We start from the raw sequence: 18,799 nt of genomic DNA on the forward strand, positions 1-18,799 counted from the left end.
CATAGTTAAGAAAGGGCCTTGGTCAACTAGAGCAATAATGTTTTCATGCTTCATATGGTTGTTATGCCAGTTTTTATTAGGGAATTTTTTTCCTTTTTTTTTAATTTCTTTGACCTATATGGCTGTACTTTTAGGAATATTGTCATCTATTGAATAATAGTATAAAATGCCTGTTTCTATAGATAATGCCTCTACAAAGAATTCAGAAAATGTGGATGAATTACAGCTCCCTGAAAGGTTCAGGCCTGATTTTCGTCCTAAGTGAGTATATTATTTTACTCCTTTAATATTTGACCCATTTGAAATGAAAGATTAAGTCAGCAGTTAGGAGGAATATGATTTGGCAAGCGAGGGAGCAAAATGTTATAGGATACTGATCTTTAGTTCTAAGATTTAAGCAGAGGCTGAGGCAGGAGGATAGGGTGAGCTCCGGAGGTGGAGGCTGCAGTGAGCCTTCATTGCACCGCTACATTCCAGTCTGGGTGACAGAGTGAGACCCTGTCTCAACAACAACAACAACAAAAGTTTAAGCATTACATGATGGTATTTATTGCAGTCCATTAAAAAAATCTAAGAACCATGTGGCATGTTTAACTCTCACCACCCTCTCCTAGTCAGCATTGCTGACCTCTGCCACACCCCTTTCTTTACCTGGCTCTCCTTGACAACATCTAATCATTAATTCTAAATACAAACTGCTCAGCCTCCCCAGTGAATCCCGCACTTCTGTCTGACTTCAAAATTTCTATTAATGACCTAACCAAGCTCTTAGTAACCCAGGATTAAAACCAGAATATTTTCCACCCTATTTTACCCCATAGCCAGTTAGTTACAAGGTATAGCATAGATTCTGGAGCTAGACTGGTTGATTCAGTTCCCAGCACCACCACTTATTAGCTGTGCAACTTTGGGCAAATTGCTTGACCTCTCTGTACCTCAATTCCCTCATCTGTCAAGTGAGGATAATTCATAGGTGTTATTAGGATAAAGTGACATAATGTACGTAGAGCTACCTGAAAGCTGTGCCTGGCATGTACCAAGTAACTCAATAAACACAGACCTAGAAGACTTGAATAGAAAAAACATCCCGCCTATAATCCCAGAACTTTGGGAGGCCACTGCGGGCAGATCACCTGAGGTCAGGAATTCAAGACCAGTCTAGCCAACGTGGTGAAACCCTGTCTCTATTAAAAATACAAAAATTAGCCAGGCGTGGTGGTGCACGCTTGTAATCCCAGCTACTTGGGGGGCTGAGGCAGGAGAATCGCTTGAACTTGGGAGGCAGAGGTTGCAATGAGCCAAGATCGTGCCACTGCTCTCCAGCCTGGGCGACGGACCAAGACCCCATCTCAAAAAAAAAAAAAAAAGAAAAAACTTCAATCTTCTGTCTGCCACACTCCCCCAGTCCTGTCATTTTATTTGTCACTTCTAGTGTTTACTTCTATATTTCTGATTAGACAGTATCTTCACTGTTGACTGGTAAATTATTCCACAATTTTTGGTTAAATCTAGTTGTCAGTTTTTACATTATAATAACTGTGTTTCTGCTGATACAAGTTGCATATTAGAATTAGAATTATATTTCCTTTCTTGTACAGTTTTGTCTTTTTTTTTTTTTTGAGACGGAGTCTCACGCTGTTGCCCAGGCTCAGTTTTGTCTTTCTTATAGTTAATAGTTACCTTGTCTTTTTCATGTACTTGTTTTCTATGTATGTTTTTTTTTTTTTTTTTTTCTGAATGGTGCAGTAGATCTGTCCAATGTCTAACAAGTTTTCTTTTTCTTTTTCTTTTTTTTTGAGACAGAGTCTTGCTCTGTCACCCAGGCTGGAGGGCAGTGGCGTGATCTCAGCTCCCTGCAGCCTCCCCTCCCGGGTTCAAACAATTCTCCTGCCTCAGCCTCCCAAGTAGCTGGGATTACAGGCATGCACTACCATGCCTGACTGATTTTTGCATTTTTAGTAGAGGTGGGGTTTCTCCATGTTGCCCAGGCTGGTCTCGAACTCCTGACCTCAGGTGATCCACCCGCCTCAGCCTCCCAAAGTGCTGGGATTACAGGCGTGAGCCACCACACCTGGCCTCCTAACAACTTTTCTAAGTGCTCAGATCTGTCAGATGATCTTCTGTTGCTGGGTCCCTCCTTCCCCCACACAGCCTCTGTTCTCCTGCAGTCAGGAGGGGGCACAGCTGTCACTTCTCTTGGCCCTGCTCTTATTTTCTGGATTGAGTATCTTCCTCTTTCTTAAGTACTTGCTCTTTTTGCAGATTCCTAAGAAAGGATACCTGGATGGTATATTTTCATGTTCGAAAATATGTTTATTTTGATCATATGCTCAATTGATAGTTTGGGTATAGAATTCTAGGGTAGAAGTAACTTTTTATCTAGATTTTGAAGGCTTTATTTTACTAAATTCTATATCCATTGAGAAATTAATCCCATTCTAATTCTTGTCCCTTTGTAAATTTTTGTTTTTTTGAGACAGGTTCTTACTCTGTCACCCAGGCTAGAGTGCAGTGGCACAATTTCAGTTCACTGCAACCTCTGCATCCCGGGTTCAAGCGATTCTCCTGTCTCAGCTTCCCGAGTAGCTGGGATTACCGACATGAGCTGCCACATCTGGCTAATTTTTGTATTTTTAGTAGAGACGGGGTTTCACACCATGTTGGCCAGACTGGTCTCAAACTCCTGACCTCAGATGATCCGCGCACCTCGGCCTTCCAAAGTGCTGTAATTACAGGCATCAGCCACTGCACTCAGCCACATTTTGTTTTTTAACTTTTTTAGAGACGGGTTCTATGTTGTCCAGGTTGGCCTTGAACTCCTGGGCTCAAGCGATCTTCCCGCCTCAGCCTGCTGAGTAGTTGGGATTACAAGTGTGAGCCACCATGCCTGGTTCCTTTATAACTCTATTACTATACTATTACTTCTATTTTCTATTACTTCTTTTTTTTTTTCTTTTTTGAGAGAGTGTTGTTTTTGTCACCCAGGATGGAGTGCAGTGGCACGATCTCAGCTGACTGCAACCTCTGCCACTTAGGTTCAAGGGATTCTCATGCCTCAGCCTCCCAAGTAGCTGGGACTACAGGCATGCACCACCATGCCCCGCTCATTTTTTATATTTTTAGTAGAGACAGGGTTTCACCATGTTGGCCAGGCTGGTCTCAAACTCCTGACCTCAAGTGATTCACCCACCTTGGCCTCCCAAAGTGCTAGGATTACATGCGTGAGCCACCGCATCCGGGCTTGTAACTCTGTTACTCCTGAAAACTGTAAGGTATTCTCTTTATCTCTTCAGTGTTCCGAAATTTTCTATGATATTTCTTGGTGTATGAATCTTTTTTTATTCATTTTGCTAGGTGTTCAATAAACCCAATGAATCTGAACATTCATGTCCTTCATTTCTGAGAATTTTTTATGTTGTTTCTTAAATAATTTTCTCTTGGATTTTGTTCTTTGAGGTAGTTCTATTAGCTCACTGTTGCCCCTCTTGAACTGATAACCTAATTTTCTTATGAGTTTTTTGCTTTCTGCATTGTCTCTGTTTTCCCTGAGTTCTGTTTCTCTGCTTCTTGTTTTGGTTTATCTCTTTGATGCTTTCCTTAAATGTTTATTAGTCCTTGGATAACTATTTAAGCATAAGGCAATGAGCATAAGGATACCTGGTGGACAGGTTGGAGATTGCTGACTTATAAGCCTCACAGTAAGGTGATCAGGACACCTCCAGTCTTTTGCTTGGTGACCCCCGAATGTCAGTGTGTAAAAACAACTTTCCCCTGAGGATTGTTCACTGGAAAAACTAATCTCTGTGGAAGTGGGTATACATTGCTGATGTTCTCAGGATGGGAAACAGGGTCAAGGATCTCACGTATGTAGGCTTGTGCCCAGCACCCTGTTTTCAGCCCTGTGCCTCACCCCTGCTAAGTCAAAGAGTCTAACTCCTCTTAGGCAGGGGCAGTTTGCATTATCTCTGATCGCTTTGCATACAGTTATCTCTGGATATATGTTAAGTGGTTCAATTTCAATATAGCAAAGAGCTGTTAAGAAACCAAACCATTTGATTGATATGTACACATTGTTCTGAGCTAATTTTATACATGTTTACTTCAGGAACCCTTATTCTGAGAGCATAAAAGAAATGCTAACGACATTTGGAACTGCTACCTACAAGGTGGGACTAAAGGTTCATCCCAATGAAGAGGATCCTCGTGTTCCCATAATGTGTTGGGGTAGCTGCGCATACACCATCCAAAGCATAGGTAAGAGATTTACAGCTGTTTCTCTATAAGTCACAAGCATTCGTTGATATGAATTAGGTGTAGAATCTTGTTTTTAAATGAAATGTTTAAAGAGGGAACAATGTGAAGAAATAATAAAAAGAGTTAGAAGCAAGAAATGTAGTGTACTGACAAAATACTAGATTGATAGTTCATAAATTAACCACAGCAACAGAGAACTCTTGGTGGTGGTGGTGGTTATAGCTTCTTGTCAGTTGAAGGAATGTACTGTTCGTTTTTACTTTGTAACCAAATTTAATTCTTGTGAAATGACTTTGAAGATTCTGAAACTTGACAATATTGTACTTCCTGTAGAATTGGGGTTTTTTTAACCTTTTTTAAAAAATTGTATTAAAATATACATAACTTAACATTTACCATTTTAACCATCTTTAATCTGTAGAAAGAATTTTGAGTGATGAAGATAAACCATTGTTTGGTCCTTTACCTTGCAGACTGGTAAGTTCTCAGTTTATTCAGTTCATGATAGTGGGGCATGGAAATTAGGTGGTTCTGCTGCTTTTAATCTTATGGACCTGCAGTAGTTACTTACTACATTCACTTCTTTCATAGTAAAAACCCATTTTCTGAAAGGATATTAAAGAAGTAACGTTTGTGGTTTAATCTTTCTTTTAAGTAAACTTCAGGAGGCCGGGCGCGGTGGCTCACACCTGTAATCCCAGCACTTTGGGAGGCCGAGGCGGGAGGATCACCTGAGGTCGGGAGTTTAAGACCAGCCTGACCAACATGGAGAAACCTCGTCTCTACTAAAAACACAAAATTAGCCAGGTGTGGTGGCACATGCCTGTAGTCCCAGCTACTCAGGAGGCAGAGGCAAGACAATCGCTTGAACCCAGGAGGCGGAGGTTGCGGTGAGCTGAGATTGCACCATTGCACTCCAGCCTGGGCAACAAGAGTGAAACTCCGTCTCAAAAAAAAAAAAAAAAAAAATTGCAGCCTGGGCAATATAGTGAGACCTCATCTCTACACAGATTTTAAAATTGGCTAGGAGTGGTGGCGTGGCATGTACCTGTGGTCCCAACTACTTAAGAGGCTGAGTTGGGAAGATCACTGGAGCTGGGGAGGTTGAGGCTGCAGTGAGCCATGATTGTGCCCCTGTACTCTAGGCTGTGCAACAGAGCAAGATCCTGTCTTTAAAAAAAAAAAAAAAAAGAAAAAAAGAAGCAGCAGAAGAATGTGTATTCTAGCTCCACTTTCTTGCTAACCATTCATATTTCAACTTCTGCAACTGGGCTCCACTTCTAACACTTTCTGACTTCTATGAAATATCTCTTTCCAAGTTCACCAAATGATCTCCTGATTATCATTTTGTGTGGGCATTCTTTAGCCCTTGTCTTTGAAACCTCTGCTTAATTGCTCATTGTGAAACTTTTATTTCTCTCCATTCCTTCTTCATTCTGAAGCTCATTTTTCTCTTAATTTCTGTGACACTCTTGGCTTTTTTCTACCGCTGTGGCCCCTGCCTCTCAGCCCGCTCTCCCTCCTCCATCCTGCAGTTGTCATTTTTAAACCTCCAGAGTTCTGCCGTCTAATACTCTTCCCTGGTCAGCCCCATCTATGCCTCTGATTTCAGTTATATCCAGATGATCCCCACCTGTGTATCTCCAACCCAGATCTTTATCTTAGGCCTAGGTTATCTCTGCCTGCTTTATTTTTTTGACCTGGATCTCCTACATATACCTAAAATTCAATCCAAATTAATTTTTCTTCCTATAGTCCCTGTTTTAGTTAATTTCACCACTATTCATCCAGGAGAAACCAAAAAATTGAAGTCTTTTTTATTTGAGACAGAGTCTCACTCTGTTTCTCAGACTGGAGTGCAGTGGCACAATCTCGGCCCACTGCAGCCTCTGCATCCTGGGTTCAAGCAACTCTTCTGTCTCAGCCTCCTGAGTAGCTGGGATTACAGGTGCACGCCACCGTGCCCAGCTAATTTTTGCATTTTTAGTGGAGATGGGGTTTCACCATGTTGGCCAGGCTGGTCTCAAACTCCTGACCTCAGGTGATCTGCCCATCTTGGCCTCCCAAAATGCTGAGAATGCAGGCTTGAGCCACCATTCCCGGCCTAGATACATTATTTAGCCTGGGCATTCACATTCAGTTGGTCAGCAGAGTCTGACAAATTCTCACCATTCCTTCTACTTGTTTGGTTCAGCCCCATATCATTTCTTGCCTAGATTATCGTAGCAGTTTTTACCCAGAATCTCACCCTTCTCTAATACACTATTAGAGGGGCTCCTCAAAAGCAATCCTGTTCATATTCTTCATACTTTTACAAACTTCTTAACCTATTTACCCATTATCACCTCCTGCCAGTTCGCACCCCTGTGATCCAGACTTGTAGAATCACTGCCAGTTCCTCAATGCTAGTTCCCACGCCTTTGCACATTCCATTTCCTCTGCCTAGAGTACCCTAAGCAGACTGCTACTCTTTCAGATGCTGTTCAAGCTTTCCCTTCCCTTGGAAAGCCCTCTGAGCCATGTACTGTGAGTTAGAGACCTCTCGTCTGTGATGCCTGCCTCCTTCCCCACTTTCTTCCTTTCCTGCCCCAGGACTTTAAGCTCTTTGAGAGCAGGAGGAGGGAGAATGGGTTTTATTTGAAGATCTTCAGAACCAAGACCTAGTGTATATAGTAGGACCTCAATATTTATTGAACCAAACATTACAGAAAATTTGGAAAATGAAAAAACAAGCAGGAAGAAAAAAGTCATCAACTTATCACATATCCATCTTTTTCCATTAGCATATTTATGCTTGATTACAATTGGTACTCACATGTAGCTTTGTTTCTGCTGTATTCTTTAAATCAAGAGTTTTCTTATTACTGCTACTTAGTCCTCATAACAATTTTTAATAGCTGCAGGCACCCTCATTTGTGCCACCATCTTCTTGGACAGTTTCCCCAATATTTGGAGTATCTCTTTAGGATACTCTACATTTTAAGGAAGAGTATCCACATTTTAGAGTATCTCTTTAGGATAAACATAAGAGATATGTGTTTTAGAGTATCTCTTTAGGATAAACAGAGAGGAATACTGCATCCGCATCTTGGCTTGTGTATTTGTTTTTTGAGATGGAGTCTCGCTCTGTTTTCCGGGCTGGAGTGCAGTGGTGTGATCTCAGCTCACTGCAACCTCTGCCTCCAGGGTTCAAGCGATTCTTCTGCCTCAGCCTCTCAAGTAGCTGGGATTACAGGCGTGAGCCACCACTCCTGGCCTGCATCCGCATCTTGGGAGTGTCCCTTGCTTTCTGTCAGATGCATATATTCTATATTCTTTTCTTTTCCAGAGAAAACCAGCAACATGGTGGCAAAGAGATAGATTTCATTTATTCAGCATACACTTAGACATTTCCCATTCCATTTATCCTGTGTTAGAGTTATGTCATTGAGATGTCATAGATCTAGTTCCATACCATCTAGAGCAGTTTCATTGTGCATCCAGCTGTGCTCTGAACTAGCATTCCTGAAAGAGAACTGCTTTGCATGTTGGTTTTTTGTTAATTGTGTTGGTTTCTTTATTTTAGGATGACTGTCTTAGGTCATTGACGAGATTTGCCGCAGCACACTGGACAGTGGCATCACTTTCAGTGGTGCAAGGACATTTTTGTAAACTTTTTGCATGTGAGTATTAATACATTTATAACATGTTGTAATTTTTCATCCTCTGAAATTTTGTTTTTAATGGTACAGCTTCTCTCAATAATGAATTAAATATTTAGTAGTACTGGTTTTCTTATATATAAGCTCTAGCTTATAAATTCTCATGTGTCTTGCAAGAAGGTAAATTTAAAGCAGATTATATGCATTTTAACATATGTTGGCGTATGAAATATGCTAATGTATTTCTCTTTAAATCTCTAGCACTGGTGCCTAATGACAGCCATGAGGAACTTCCATGCATATTAGATATTGACATGTTTCATTTATTGGTGGGTATTGTGCAGTTTGTTTGGACTTCTACGTCATACTATGTAACTTTACCTTAGGTTTGGTGAACAGTGTAGTGGCAGACAGGAAGGAGTTATGTGATTTCCTTACCCCTTCTGAGTATAATTCTTTTATGAGAAACCTCAAAAAGAAAATATTTAGGAACCTAGTTGAGAGACTTAACCTGGTTATCGAGACATCCTCTGACTCTTATTTTGCTTTATGGCTGAGGTCAGTATTTTAACCTCTCTGTGCTTTTAACCTGTAAAGAGATAAAAACACCAGCAACGGGTCAGGTGTGGTGACTCATGCCTGTAATCCCAGCACTTTGCGAGGCTCACCCCAGATCACTTGAGGTCAGGAGTTTGAGAGCAGCCTTGCCAACATGGTGAAACCCTATCTCTACTAAAAGTACAAAAAATTAGTTGGGCGTGGTGGCACACACTTGTAATCTCAGCTACTCAGGAGGGTGAGACAGGAGAATCACTGGAACCCAGGAGGCGGAGGTTGCAGTTTCCAAGATTGCACGACTGCACTCCAGCCTGGATGACAGAGCAAGACCCCATCCAAAAAAAAAAAAAAAAAAACAGCACTGCTGCTGGCCCATACAGTGCTTTTGTACATTTTCGAAAATCTGGCAGATACAGCCCTGTGGTCACACTACTTAGCAGCAGAAAGCCCCTTATAATTCAGGGAAAGGTATGTCCTCTGAGCTGGGACATCCTGGTGCTAAGACACACAGCTATCCAAATAGTGGGTAGCCAAATTTCAGCCCTACCTCAACTGGGTTCCCTTGCACAGGATACAGAGTGTACTGCCACACCCAGCAGGCCCAAGTGCTGTGCCCTTATTCTCTGGACCTCAGATTCTGCCCCTTTAAGTTGGTTAGTACCTACTTTATATGACTATGTCAGAACTCAATGAGTTAATCCATGTAATGCACTTAGAGCAGTATATTCCTAATAAATGCTGGCTGTTACTGTTCTCATTGCTGCAACTAAAACCACCACCACTTATACTGCCATGCAGACAGCAGGAGGCCAACAGAGCTAGCATTTGTGTACCTGCCAGCTTTTACATACATTCGCACTTACATCTCTACAATTTACATGTAACTTATTGTCTTTAGTTTACCAATAGGAAAACTGAGGCCTGATCAGAGATGTTAATTTGTGTAAAACAGCTCATAAGAGGAGGAGGTAGGATTCATATCTAGATATTTATGGGTCCAAAACCCATGTTTTTTCAACTGCCTACAGTCCTGGAGAGAGTTCAGATATTGTTTTTGTTAACAATAAGCTATGTATAGGGGACCCACTGGATTAAGGAAATCATAGTGCCCATCAAGAGTCCTGTAACTCTTAAGTCATTTCATGTAGCCAGTCCTATTGGATTTTCTAACATGGATACCCTTTCTTTAAGAGCAAAGATTTCTTAAAGGGAGGAGCTGAACTCAGGAGGGATCACAGTAAGAAAATGGAAATGTGGCCGGGCGCGGTGGCTCACGCCTGTAATCCCAGCACTTTGGGAGGCCGAAGTGGGCAGATCACCTGAGGTCAGGAGTTCGAGACCAGCCTGGCCCAACGTGGCAAAACCTCGTCTCTACTAAAAATACAAAAAGTCGGTCGTGATGTTGCACGCCTGTAATCCCAGCTACTCAGGAGGCTGAGGCAGGAGAATCGCTTGAACCCAGGAGGTGGAGGTTGCAGTGAACCGAGGTTGCGCCACTGCACTCCAGCCTGGGCAACAGAGTAAGACTCTGTCTCAAAAAAATTCAAAATAAAAGTAAAAGTAAGAAGATGGAAATGTGCTTAGCTGTGAAAGGAAAGGCGACCTGTCTGACGTCCTATGTTTGGTGCCTAGGTGGGCTTGGTGCTTGCGTTCCCTGCGTTGCAGTGTCAGGATTTTTCAGGGATCAGCCTTGGCACTGGAGACCTTCACATTTTCCATCTGGTTACTATGGCACACATCATACAGATCTTACTTACCTCATGTACAGGTAACTCTTGCCTTTTTGTCAGTTTCTTGAAGGAAATACTTCAGTTTTCTGAGTTTAAAAAAAAGTATTAGAGGAAAAGGTATCTGGATGAGAATAATACATGAATAAGGCTATTTTTTTCTGTGTATCCTCATGCGAAAAGTTTTGAAACATTTCTTTCTCCTCTTAAAATTTCCTAGTAATGTGAATGTTTCTAGTTTTAATTTCATACGTTCAGTAATATTTGTGTAGAATAGTAATTAAATCTTTTAGAATCTTATGTTTTAGAATGCCAATTTTGTTTTAACTTACATGTTTGTTAATGCCCACATGAATTCATCATTAAATTATGTTTTGCATTCAAAATTCTTGTTTTTCATACACTTAAAGACTATATTTATTTGATTTTACTTAAAACATGCCAGCTGGCTGTTTGGTTTGATTGAGATCAATATTGTGCTCTCACTTGAGGGATTACAATTTTGCATGTTTTCTAGGAATATTTCATGTTATATGTGAGTTTATGAATATATTTGCATGCTTAATGTCTTCAGTCCTTTTGATAGCACTTAATTGGAAAATACAGAGTACTAGTATTTCCTTATCTTTCAGAAGAGAATGGCATGGATCAAGAAAATCCCACTTGTGAAGAAGAATCAGCAGTTCTTGCTCTGTATAAAACACTTCACCAGTATACGGGAAGGTGAGTTAGTTATCTTTACATGATAACGCATTTCCCTAAATATTGCTAGATGATTATAGCATGAGAAAGGAATTTGTTTGTTAATTAGGGGAAATTGTTGCCTGTTGACGTGTTTTTAAAATAAGATGTGGAGTGATCTGCAGGGCTTTTCTGAACTATTCATATACTAACATAATTGGAAATCTGGGAGAAAGGTGATAATATGCAGAGCTTCCCACATTTATTTGGCTGTGGAACACTTCATTTGCTCAGAGGATCTGACAGAGACTAGAGGATAGATCAAAGGTACTTTGGAAAGTTGATACTCTAAAACTTATGTTGTCTCATTCAGAATGGGAATTTAAAACTGCAAGTTAAATTGGCATAATTTATTTTTAAGGTAATATTCAGTAGTGGCAGGAATAAAATGAAATTATTAGAATTCCATGTATGGTTAGAGTCATGATTTGCTACAAATAGCAATTCAGTAGTTTGCTTAGCTTTCAATAGTATATATGTCAAGAATCTGTAAAGTCAGGAACCTATAAAAATGTCTGTTTTTTGACTATCCCATTAACCTAATGTAGGTTCTGAGAACCTACATTAACAAAATAATTCAACATGTAGAAAAAAAACATATAGGCATATAAAGATGGACACTCCAGCCAGGCACGGTGGCTCACCCCTATAACCCCAGCACTTCGGGAGAATGAGGCTGGCAGATTGCTTGAGCCCAAGCATTTGAGACCAGCCTGGCCAACATGGTGAAACCCTGTCTCTACCAAAAAATACAAAAACTAGCCAGGCATGGTAGCATGTGCCTGTGGTCCTATCTTCTCAGGAGGTTGAGGTAGTCAGATCACCCAGGGAGGTAAAGGCTGCAGTGAGCCATCACACCACTGCACTCCAGACTGGACAAAAGAGTGAGACCCTGTCTCAAAAAGAAAAAGATGTACACTCTGATATTATTTATATTAGCAAATAATTGAAACCAATCTAAGTGTTTGCAAGGGAATAGTTTGATATAGTGATGAATGTGTTCCAAAATATTATAAATCTATTTAAAATATAGCTCCTAGGAGCTGGGTGCAGTGGCATGTGCCTGTAGTCCCAGCTGCTCGGGAGGCTGAGATGGGAGGATTGCTGGAGCCCAGTAGTTTGAGTCCAGCCTGGACAACTTTTCATTTTCCACATTTTCTCTTTATGTCACTATGTTACTTTTATAAATTTTAATAACATCACACCTGTAATCCCAGCACTTTGGGAGGCCAAGGTGGGCGAATCACAAGGTCAGAATATCGAGACCATCCTGGCTAACACAGTGAAACCCCGTCTCTACTAAAAATACAAAAAATTAGCAGGGCTTGGTGGTGGGCGCCTGTAGTCCCAGCTACTCGGGAGGCTGAGGCAGGAGAATGGCATGAACCCAGGAGGCAGAGCTTGCAGTGAGCCGAGATTGCGCCACTGCACTCCAGCCTGGGGGACAGAGCGAGACTCCGTCTCAAAAAATTTAATAACAGCATTGGAGGCTATGTCACCACTTATACCTGGTGTCCTATAATAACACACACCCACTTGCCTGTTAACTCACAACTTTTAAGCATACATGCCATCAGTTCCAAATGACAGTCAAGTCTGTTTTCACACTATGCTATAAGTACAGTGACCTTTTCTTAGTAGATTTCGCAATAATCTTTTTTTTCTTTTTTAGTGCCTTGAAAGAAATACCATCCGGCTGGCATCTGTGGAGGAGTGTCAGAGCTGGAATCATGCCTTTCCTGAAGTGTTCTGCTTTATTTTTTCATTACTTAAATGGAGTTCCTTCCCCACCCGACATTCAAGGTAATTTATACTTTCTTTCAAAATGTCGGGAGAGTTTGTAATCCTTTACTCCAGCAAATATAAAGATCACTTGCAAAAATGAAAATTGACTAAAAGTTCAAAGCATAGCTAATTGACTATGGTGATGTACATGTTTATAGCATAAAATGTATGTTTATGCATATGTCTCCATTTATTTGGATCTCAGTAAATGACTGTTAAACTTCTGTGTAAATGTTTTTACACCTGCAAAGCCCTTCTCCCGTAAAGATCGTAGTTTTGCTTTCAGATGTCAAAACGTTCAGTTATGTATTATTCATAAACAAGGTTCCTCAGATTTGAAAAGGTGAAAACTGACAATTTCAAGTGATTTTTAACTTGAAACATGCATAGCATTAAAATTTAGAATACCCATAATTGCACATAAATCTGATTTTAATCTGGGAATTGATTTGCCCTTTCATAGCTGTTTTCCATATTCTGTTTTGATTCATTTCATAAAAGTAGTATGAAGGTGGACTTGACTGTATCTCTGTATCCCACAGTGCCTGGCACTGGCCATAGAGTACCTGCATGCAGTGCTACTCTCTGAAAGTTTGACCACTGGCATTTCCATTCTGCTAGTTGCCTAGGAACTATATAAAAGAGTTTAGTCTTCCAGATTATTTGCAGTGATGATTAAAGTTGGTATTTAAATCCGTGTCTCGTGGTAAAACCATCTTACATTTCTGTATTGGTTGATCCTTTTCCAGAGCACCCATACATTATTTTTATCATTTAGTGTTCACAATAACCCTGTGCAGTAGATTGTGCAGGCACACCATTTTGCAAATGATAAAGCCGAGACACCAGGACATTGGGACCAGTTTGATGTAGGAGTCGCCTGACTGCACTCGATGCATTGCATCATTTTCCATGGATTCCTTCCACATGCCATTCTGTTAACTTCCTACAAGTTATGTACCTGGCAAATTGGAACTCTTTCATCCTTTTTTTAAGCTCTGCTGTTGCTTAACTCTCACGCAGAATATGCCCTTAGTTGTTATATGCACTCTTTTCTTGTTCTTCATTTGCAGTTCCTGGAACAAGCCATTTTGAACATTTATGTAACTATCTTTCCCTACCAAACAACCTCTTTTGCCTTTTTCAAGAAAATAGTGAGATAATGAATTCACTGATTGAAAGGTAATGATTATATACTTTTCTTCGTTGTATTAAATAGTTCTATGGAACCAAACTTTAGTTATCACATATGTAGCAAAATTCTCAAGTAATGACCCTGGTAGAATTCAACACAAATAATTCAAACTATAATGAGTAGGCCTTTTGTTGTTGTTGTTTGTTTTGTTTTGCTTTTGTTTTTGTTTTTGTTTTGAGACAGAGTCTTGCTCTGTCACCCAGGCTAGAGTGCAGTGGCATGATCTTGGCTCACTGCAACCTCCACCTCCTGGGTTCAGGGAATTCTCCTGCCTCAGCCTCCCAAGTAGCTGGGGTTACAGGCATACACCGCCACGCCTGGCTAGTTCTTTGACCTGACCATGTTGGTCAGGCTGGTCTCGAACTCCTGACCTCAAATGATTCACCCGCCTCGGCCTTCCAAAGTGCTGGGATTACAGGCGTGAGCCACCGCACCCGGCCTATGAGTAGGCCTTTTTAGCTAAGGATCTGGCTTTTCAGTAAACTTTTTGCCAAGCTAGTGAATAGCATAAACAAATTTGCATGGAAGGGGAATAGTGATAGAAATGTTGATTTCTTTACATGAACTTACTTGTTAAGGACTCTCTTCCATAGGTTTTTTCTTGTTTTTGTTTTTGTTTTTGTTTTTGTTTTTAGGAGATGGGGTTTTGCCATTTTTTCCAGACTGCCTTTGAACTCCTGGGCTGAGACATTCCTCCCACCTCAGCCTCCTGAGTAGCTGGGACTGCAGGCACATGCCATCACACTCAGCTTTTCATAGATTTTTAAAGCTGAAAGAACCCTTAAGGCTATCTAGTCCAATACCCTCAACTTTATATTTGAGAAAACTGAAGTCTGGAGAAATTGGCCTGTCAATCATGTCAAGTTAGTGACTGAGTTAAATATTTGGCTGTTCTGTCCACAAAATGGGGGAAAATATTTGCAAACTACATATCTGATAAGGGATTAACATCCAGAATAGGCCGGGCACAGTGGCTCACCCCTGTAATCCCAGCACTTTGGGAGGCAGATGTGGGAGGATCACTTGAGCCCAGAAGTTCAAGACCAGCCTGGGGGCGGGGCGTGGTGGCTCACGCCTGTAATCCCAGCACTTTGGGAGGCCGAGACGGGCAGATCATGAGGTCAGGAGATCGAGACCATCCTGGCTAACACGGTGAAACCCCGTCTCTACTAAAAATGCAAAAAATTAGCTGGGCGTGTTGGCAGGCACCTGTAATCCCAGCTACTCAGGAGGCTGAGGCAGGAGAATGGCATGAACCCGGGAGGCGGAGCTTGCAGTGAGCCGAGATCACACCACTGCACTCCAGCCTGGGGGACAGACCGAGACTCCGTCTCAAAAAAAAAAAAAAAAAAAAAAAAAGACCAGCCTGGGTAACATGGCGAAACCCCATCTCTACAAAAAATTTAAACATTAGGCATGGTGACATGCACCTGTCAGGAGGCTGAAGTGGGAGGATCACTTGAGCCCTGGAGGTCGAGGCTACAGTGAGCTGCATGCCATTCCACTCCAGCCTGGATGACAGATCAAGACCCTGTATCAAAAGAAAAAATCCAGACTATATATATCCAGAATTCCTACAACTTAACAACAACAACAACAAAAATAAAACCCAATTATAAAGTAGGCAAAGGGCTTAAATAGGCATTTCTCCAAAGAAGATAAATAGCCAAAAAAGCATACGAAAAGATGCTCAACATCACTAGTCACTGGGGAAATCACACTGACATACCACTTCACACCCATTAGGTGGGCTATTACTTTTTTAAAAAAAGAAAATTACAAATGTTTACAAGGATGTGGAAAAACTGGTATACTGGTATCCTTGTGCATGGGATATAGAAAATGATAGAGCCACTACGGAAAACAGCATGACAATTCCTCAAAAAGATAAACATAGAGTTACCTTATGATTCAGCAATTCCACTTCTAGGTACAGATTACAAAATAACTGAAAGCAGGAACTCAGATCAATATTATACACCCACATTTATAGCAGCATTATTCATGATAGCCAAAAGATGGAACCAACTCAGATGTCCAACAGATGAATGGATGCACAAAATGTGGTGTGTACACACACACAATGGAGTATTATTCAGTCTTAAAAGTAGGCCAGGTGTGGTGGTGCACGCCTATAGTCCCAGCTACTCGGGAGGCTGAGGCAGGAGAATCACTTGAACCTGGGAGCCGGAGGTTGCAGTGAGCCAAGATTACGCCACTGCACTCCAGCCTGAGTGACAGAGCAAGACTCTGTCTCAAAAAGAAAAGTAAAGAAAATTCTCACACATGCTGCAACGTGAATGAACCTTGAGGACGTGTGCTAAGTGAAATAAGCCAGTCACAAAAGGATAAATACTGTATGATTCCACTTCACTGAGGTACCTAGAGTGGTCAAATTCATAGAAACAGAAAGTAGAATGGTGGTTCCCAGGGGCTGGGAGAAGGAATTTTGCATTTAATGAGTACAGAGTTTCAGTTGGGAAAGATGAAAATGTTCTGGAGATGGATGGTGGTGCTGGTTGCATAACAATATGAAGGTACTTAATGCTACAGAACATTAGACTTTGAAGTGGTTAACATGGTCATTTTTATGTTATATATATTTTACCACACTAAAAAAAAAAATTTTTTTTTTTTTTAAGTCTCACTCTGTCACCCAGGCTTGAGTGCACTGGCACAGTCACAGCTCATCCTCCTGGGTTCAAGCAATCCTCCTGCCTCAGCTTCCCAAGTAGCTGGGACTACAGGCACGTGCCACCACACCCAGCTAATTTTTGTATTTTTAGTAGAGAAGGGCTTTTGCCATATTGCCCAGGCTGGTCTCAAACTCCTGGGATCAAGTAATCTTCCCGCCTCAGCCTCTGAAAGTGCAGGGATTACAGGCATGAGCACTTGGCCAAAAAAGTTTTATTTTTAATATGAGTGTTCTAGCTCCAGATAATGTTAGCTTGGCATTAATACAGATTAATATAGACTAGTTTTTCTAGAGTATCCAAATTAGTAAGACAATGATGTTTATAGCCACAAATTGTAATATATTTAAGCATTCTTGCTTTTAAAAAACATTCTCCTGATTTTAAAAGTTGTAGGCAAAATAGTATTTCTCCAGGTTTCTTTTGATGAAGTAAATATGTTAGGTCAAGAATATTATTTTCCTCTTATTGGCTATGGAGGGGAAAAAATTCTAGTTCTAACCCTTTAAAAGTGTTTTGTGTTTTTTCCCCCTCTGTTTACATTAAAGTTGGTGCCATAACAGTGAAGTTAAAAGATATCTAGAAGGTGAAAGAGATGCTATAAGGTAAGTTAAAGAGCCTCAAAAACTTGATTGAGGTGGGAGAAAGGGTGGAATCAGGACATAAGTGCTGTATTCCTTCAGAAACTGACTTCTCAAGGCTTTAGTGATTCCAAAAGGTTAAGATATGTTGCCTTCATATTTTCTTTTTAATCTAATGATGAGTCTACCAAAGTCAGAATTATGAACATAAATATACTACATTCTTGGCAGAGAAAGCAAATAACAAAGTTATATTTTAGGATATTTGCTTTAAAAAATATAATGCGTCTCCTAGGTTTTTCTTAGCTCTATTTCTTTCTTTCTTTCATTATGGGAAAACTCTCCAGAAGTGTGAAGAGTAAAATAATGAGGCTCCACATACTTGTCATTCACCTTCAATAACTATCAGTCAAATCATGGCCAGTCATTTCTTATAATTATTTTTTCTTCATTTCTTTTTACATTCTATTCTGATTCTGTAGTAAAGTGTGCTCTACCAGATCCTAACAAGATGTGTCTCAATTGTTACTATACAAGTTGCGCATCTCTAATCCAAAAATCTGAAATTTGGAATGTCCCCATGAACATTCCTTTAAGCATCACGTTGGCACTCAAAAAGTTTCAAATTATGGAGCATTTCAGATTTCAGGTTTTAACATTAGAGATACTCAACCTGGATTAACAATTGAGATGCATTTGTTGTGATCTGGTAGAGTATGCTTTACTACAGAATCCAAACAGAAGTAATGCAAATATTCCAAACTCTAAAAGAATTCAAAACCCAAAGCACTTCTGGTCCCAAGCATCTCAGATAAGGGATACTCAACCCATATCTCTTAGTTCTGGTAAATACATCGTCCATAAAAGCCAGAAGACTAGAGATTATCTGTCTTATTTGTTTGCTTTTACACATCCAGAAATAACACCCCAATTTTATTAGTTTGGGCTGCATGAAATGTCAATTTTTATCAGTCAAAAATGGTTGAATATCACAATTTAATGTGATTCCACCCTGACGTCCGAAAACTCTTAATAAATGGAACAGTAATCCTCAACTAGAAGTATACATCAGAATAACCTTAGGAACTTTTGAAAAAATACTCAGGCCACTACCTACTGAATCTAATTTCTCTAAAGTTAAAGCCCTAGCATGTCTATCCCCTCAAAATTCTCCCCAAGCGATTTTGATAAGATTAAGAACTACTGTCTATCCAGGCGCGGTGGCTCATGCCTGTAATCCCAGCACTTTGGGAGGCCGAGGCGGGCGGATCACGAGGTCAGGAGATCAAGACCATCCTGGCTAACACGGTGAAACCCTGTCTCTACTAAAAAAAAAAAAATACAAAAACTTAGCCGGGCATGCTGGCGGGTGCCTGTAGTCCCAGCTACTCGGGAGGCTGAGGCAGGAGAATAGCGTGAACCTGGGAGGCGGAGGTTGCAGTGAGCCAAGATCGCGCCACTGTACTCCAGCCTGGGCACAGAGCTAGACTCCATCTAAAAAATAAAAAAAAAAAACTGTCTAAAATAATCCCCCCTTTAGTTTAACTCCATTTCTTGTCTTGGCAATAGGTAAAGTAGTGAAAGGCCGTACCGTTTTACCCGGGCTAGGCAGATATGCGTACAT

The 18,799-nt window shown here is 40.7% G+C and overlaps 1 protein-coding gene across 5 annotated transcripts in view; it reads left to right on the forward strand.

Moving 5' to 3' along the window:
* Positions 1-18,799, forward strand: part of UBR2 (ubiquitin protein ligase E3 component n-recognin 2) — a 129,044-nt gene that overhangs the window by 102,892 nt on the left and 7,353 nt on the right. For 3 of the 5 annotated variants that reach the window (XM_054493387.2, XM_054493386.2, XM_054493389.2), the window contains exons 34-43: positions 183-261; positions 4,106-4,254; positions 4,676-4,731; positions 7,820-7,916; positions 8,157-8,224; positions 10,086-10,221; positions 10,813-10,903; positions 12,594-12,724; positions 13,780-13,888; positions 17,143-17,199. In XM_054493387.2, coding sequence (XP_054349362.2) covers positions 183-261; positions 4,106-4,254; positions 4,676-4,731; positions 7,820-7,916; positions 8,157-8,224; positions 10,086-10,221; positions 10,813-10,903; positions 12,594-12,724; positions 13,780-13,888; positions 17,143-17,199 — 973 coding nt within the window. Of the gene's footprint in view, positions 1-182; positions 262-4,105; positions 4,255-4,675; positions 4,732-7,819; positions 7,917-8,156; positions 8,225-9,644; positions 10,008-10,085; positions 10,222-10,812; positions 10,904-12,593; positions 12,725-13,779; positions 13,889-17,142; positions 17,200-18,799 lie in introns of those variants that run through there. The other 2 variants (XR_010126837.1, XM_054493390.2) reach the window with 2 other exon arrangements.

Source organism: Pongo pygmaeus, chromosome 5 (assembly GCF_028885625.2).
Source record: "Pongo pygmaeus isolate AG05252 chromosome 5, NHGRI_mPonPyg2-v2.0_pri, whole genome shotgun sequence".
NCBI classification, from domain to species: Eukaryota; Metazoa; Chordata; class Mammalia; order Primates; family Hominidae; genus Pongo; species Pongo pygmaeus.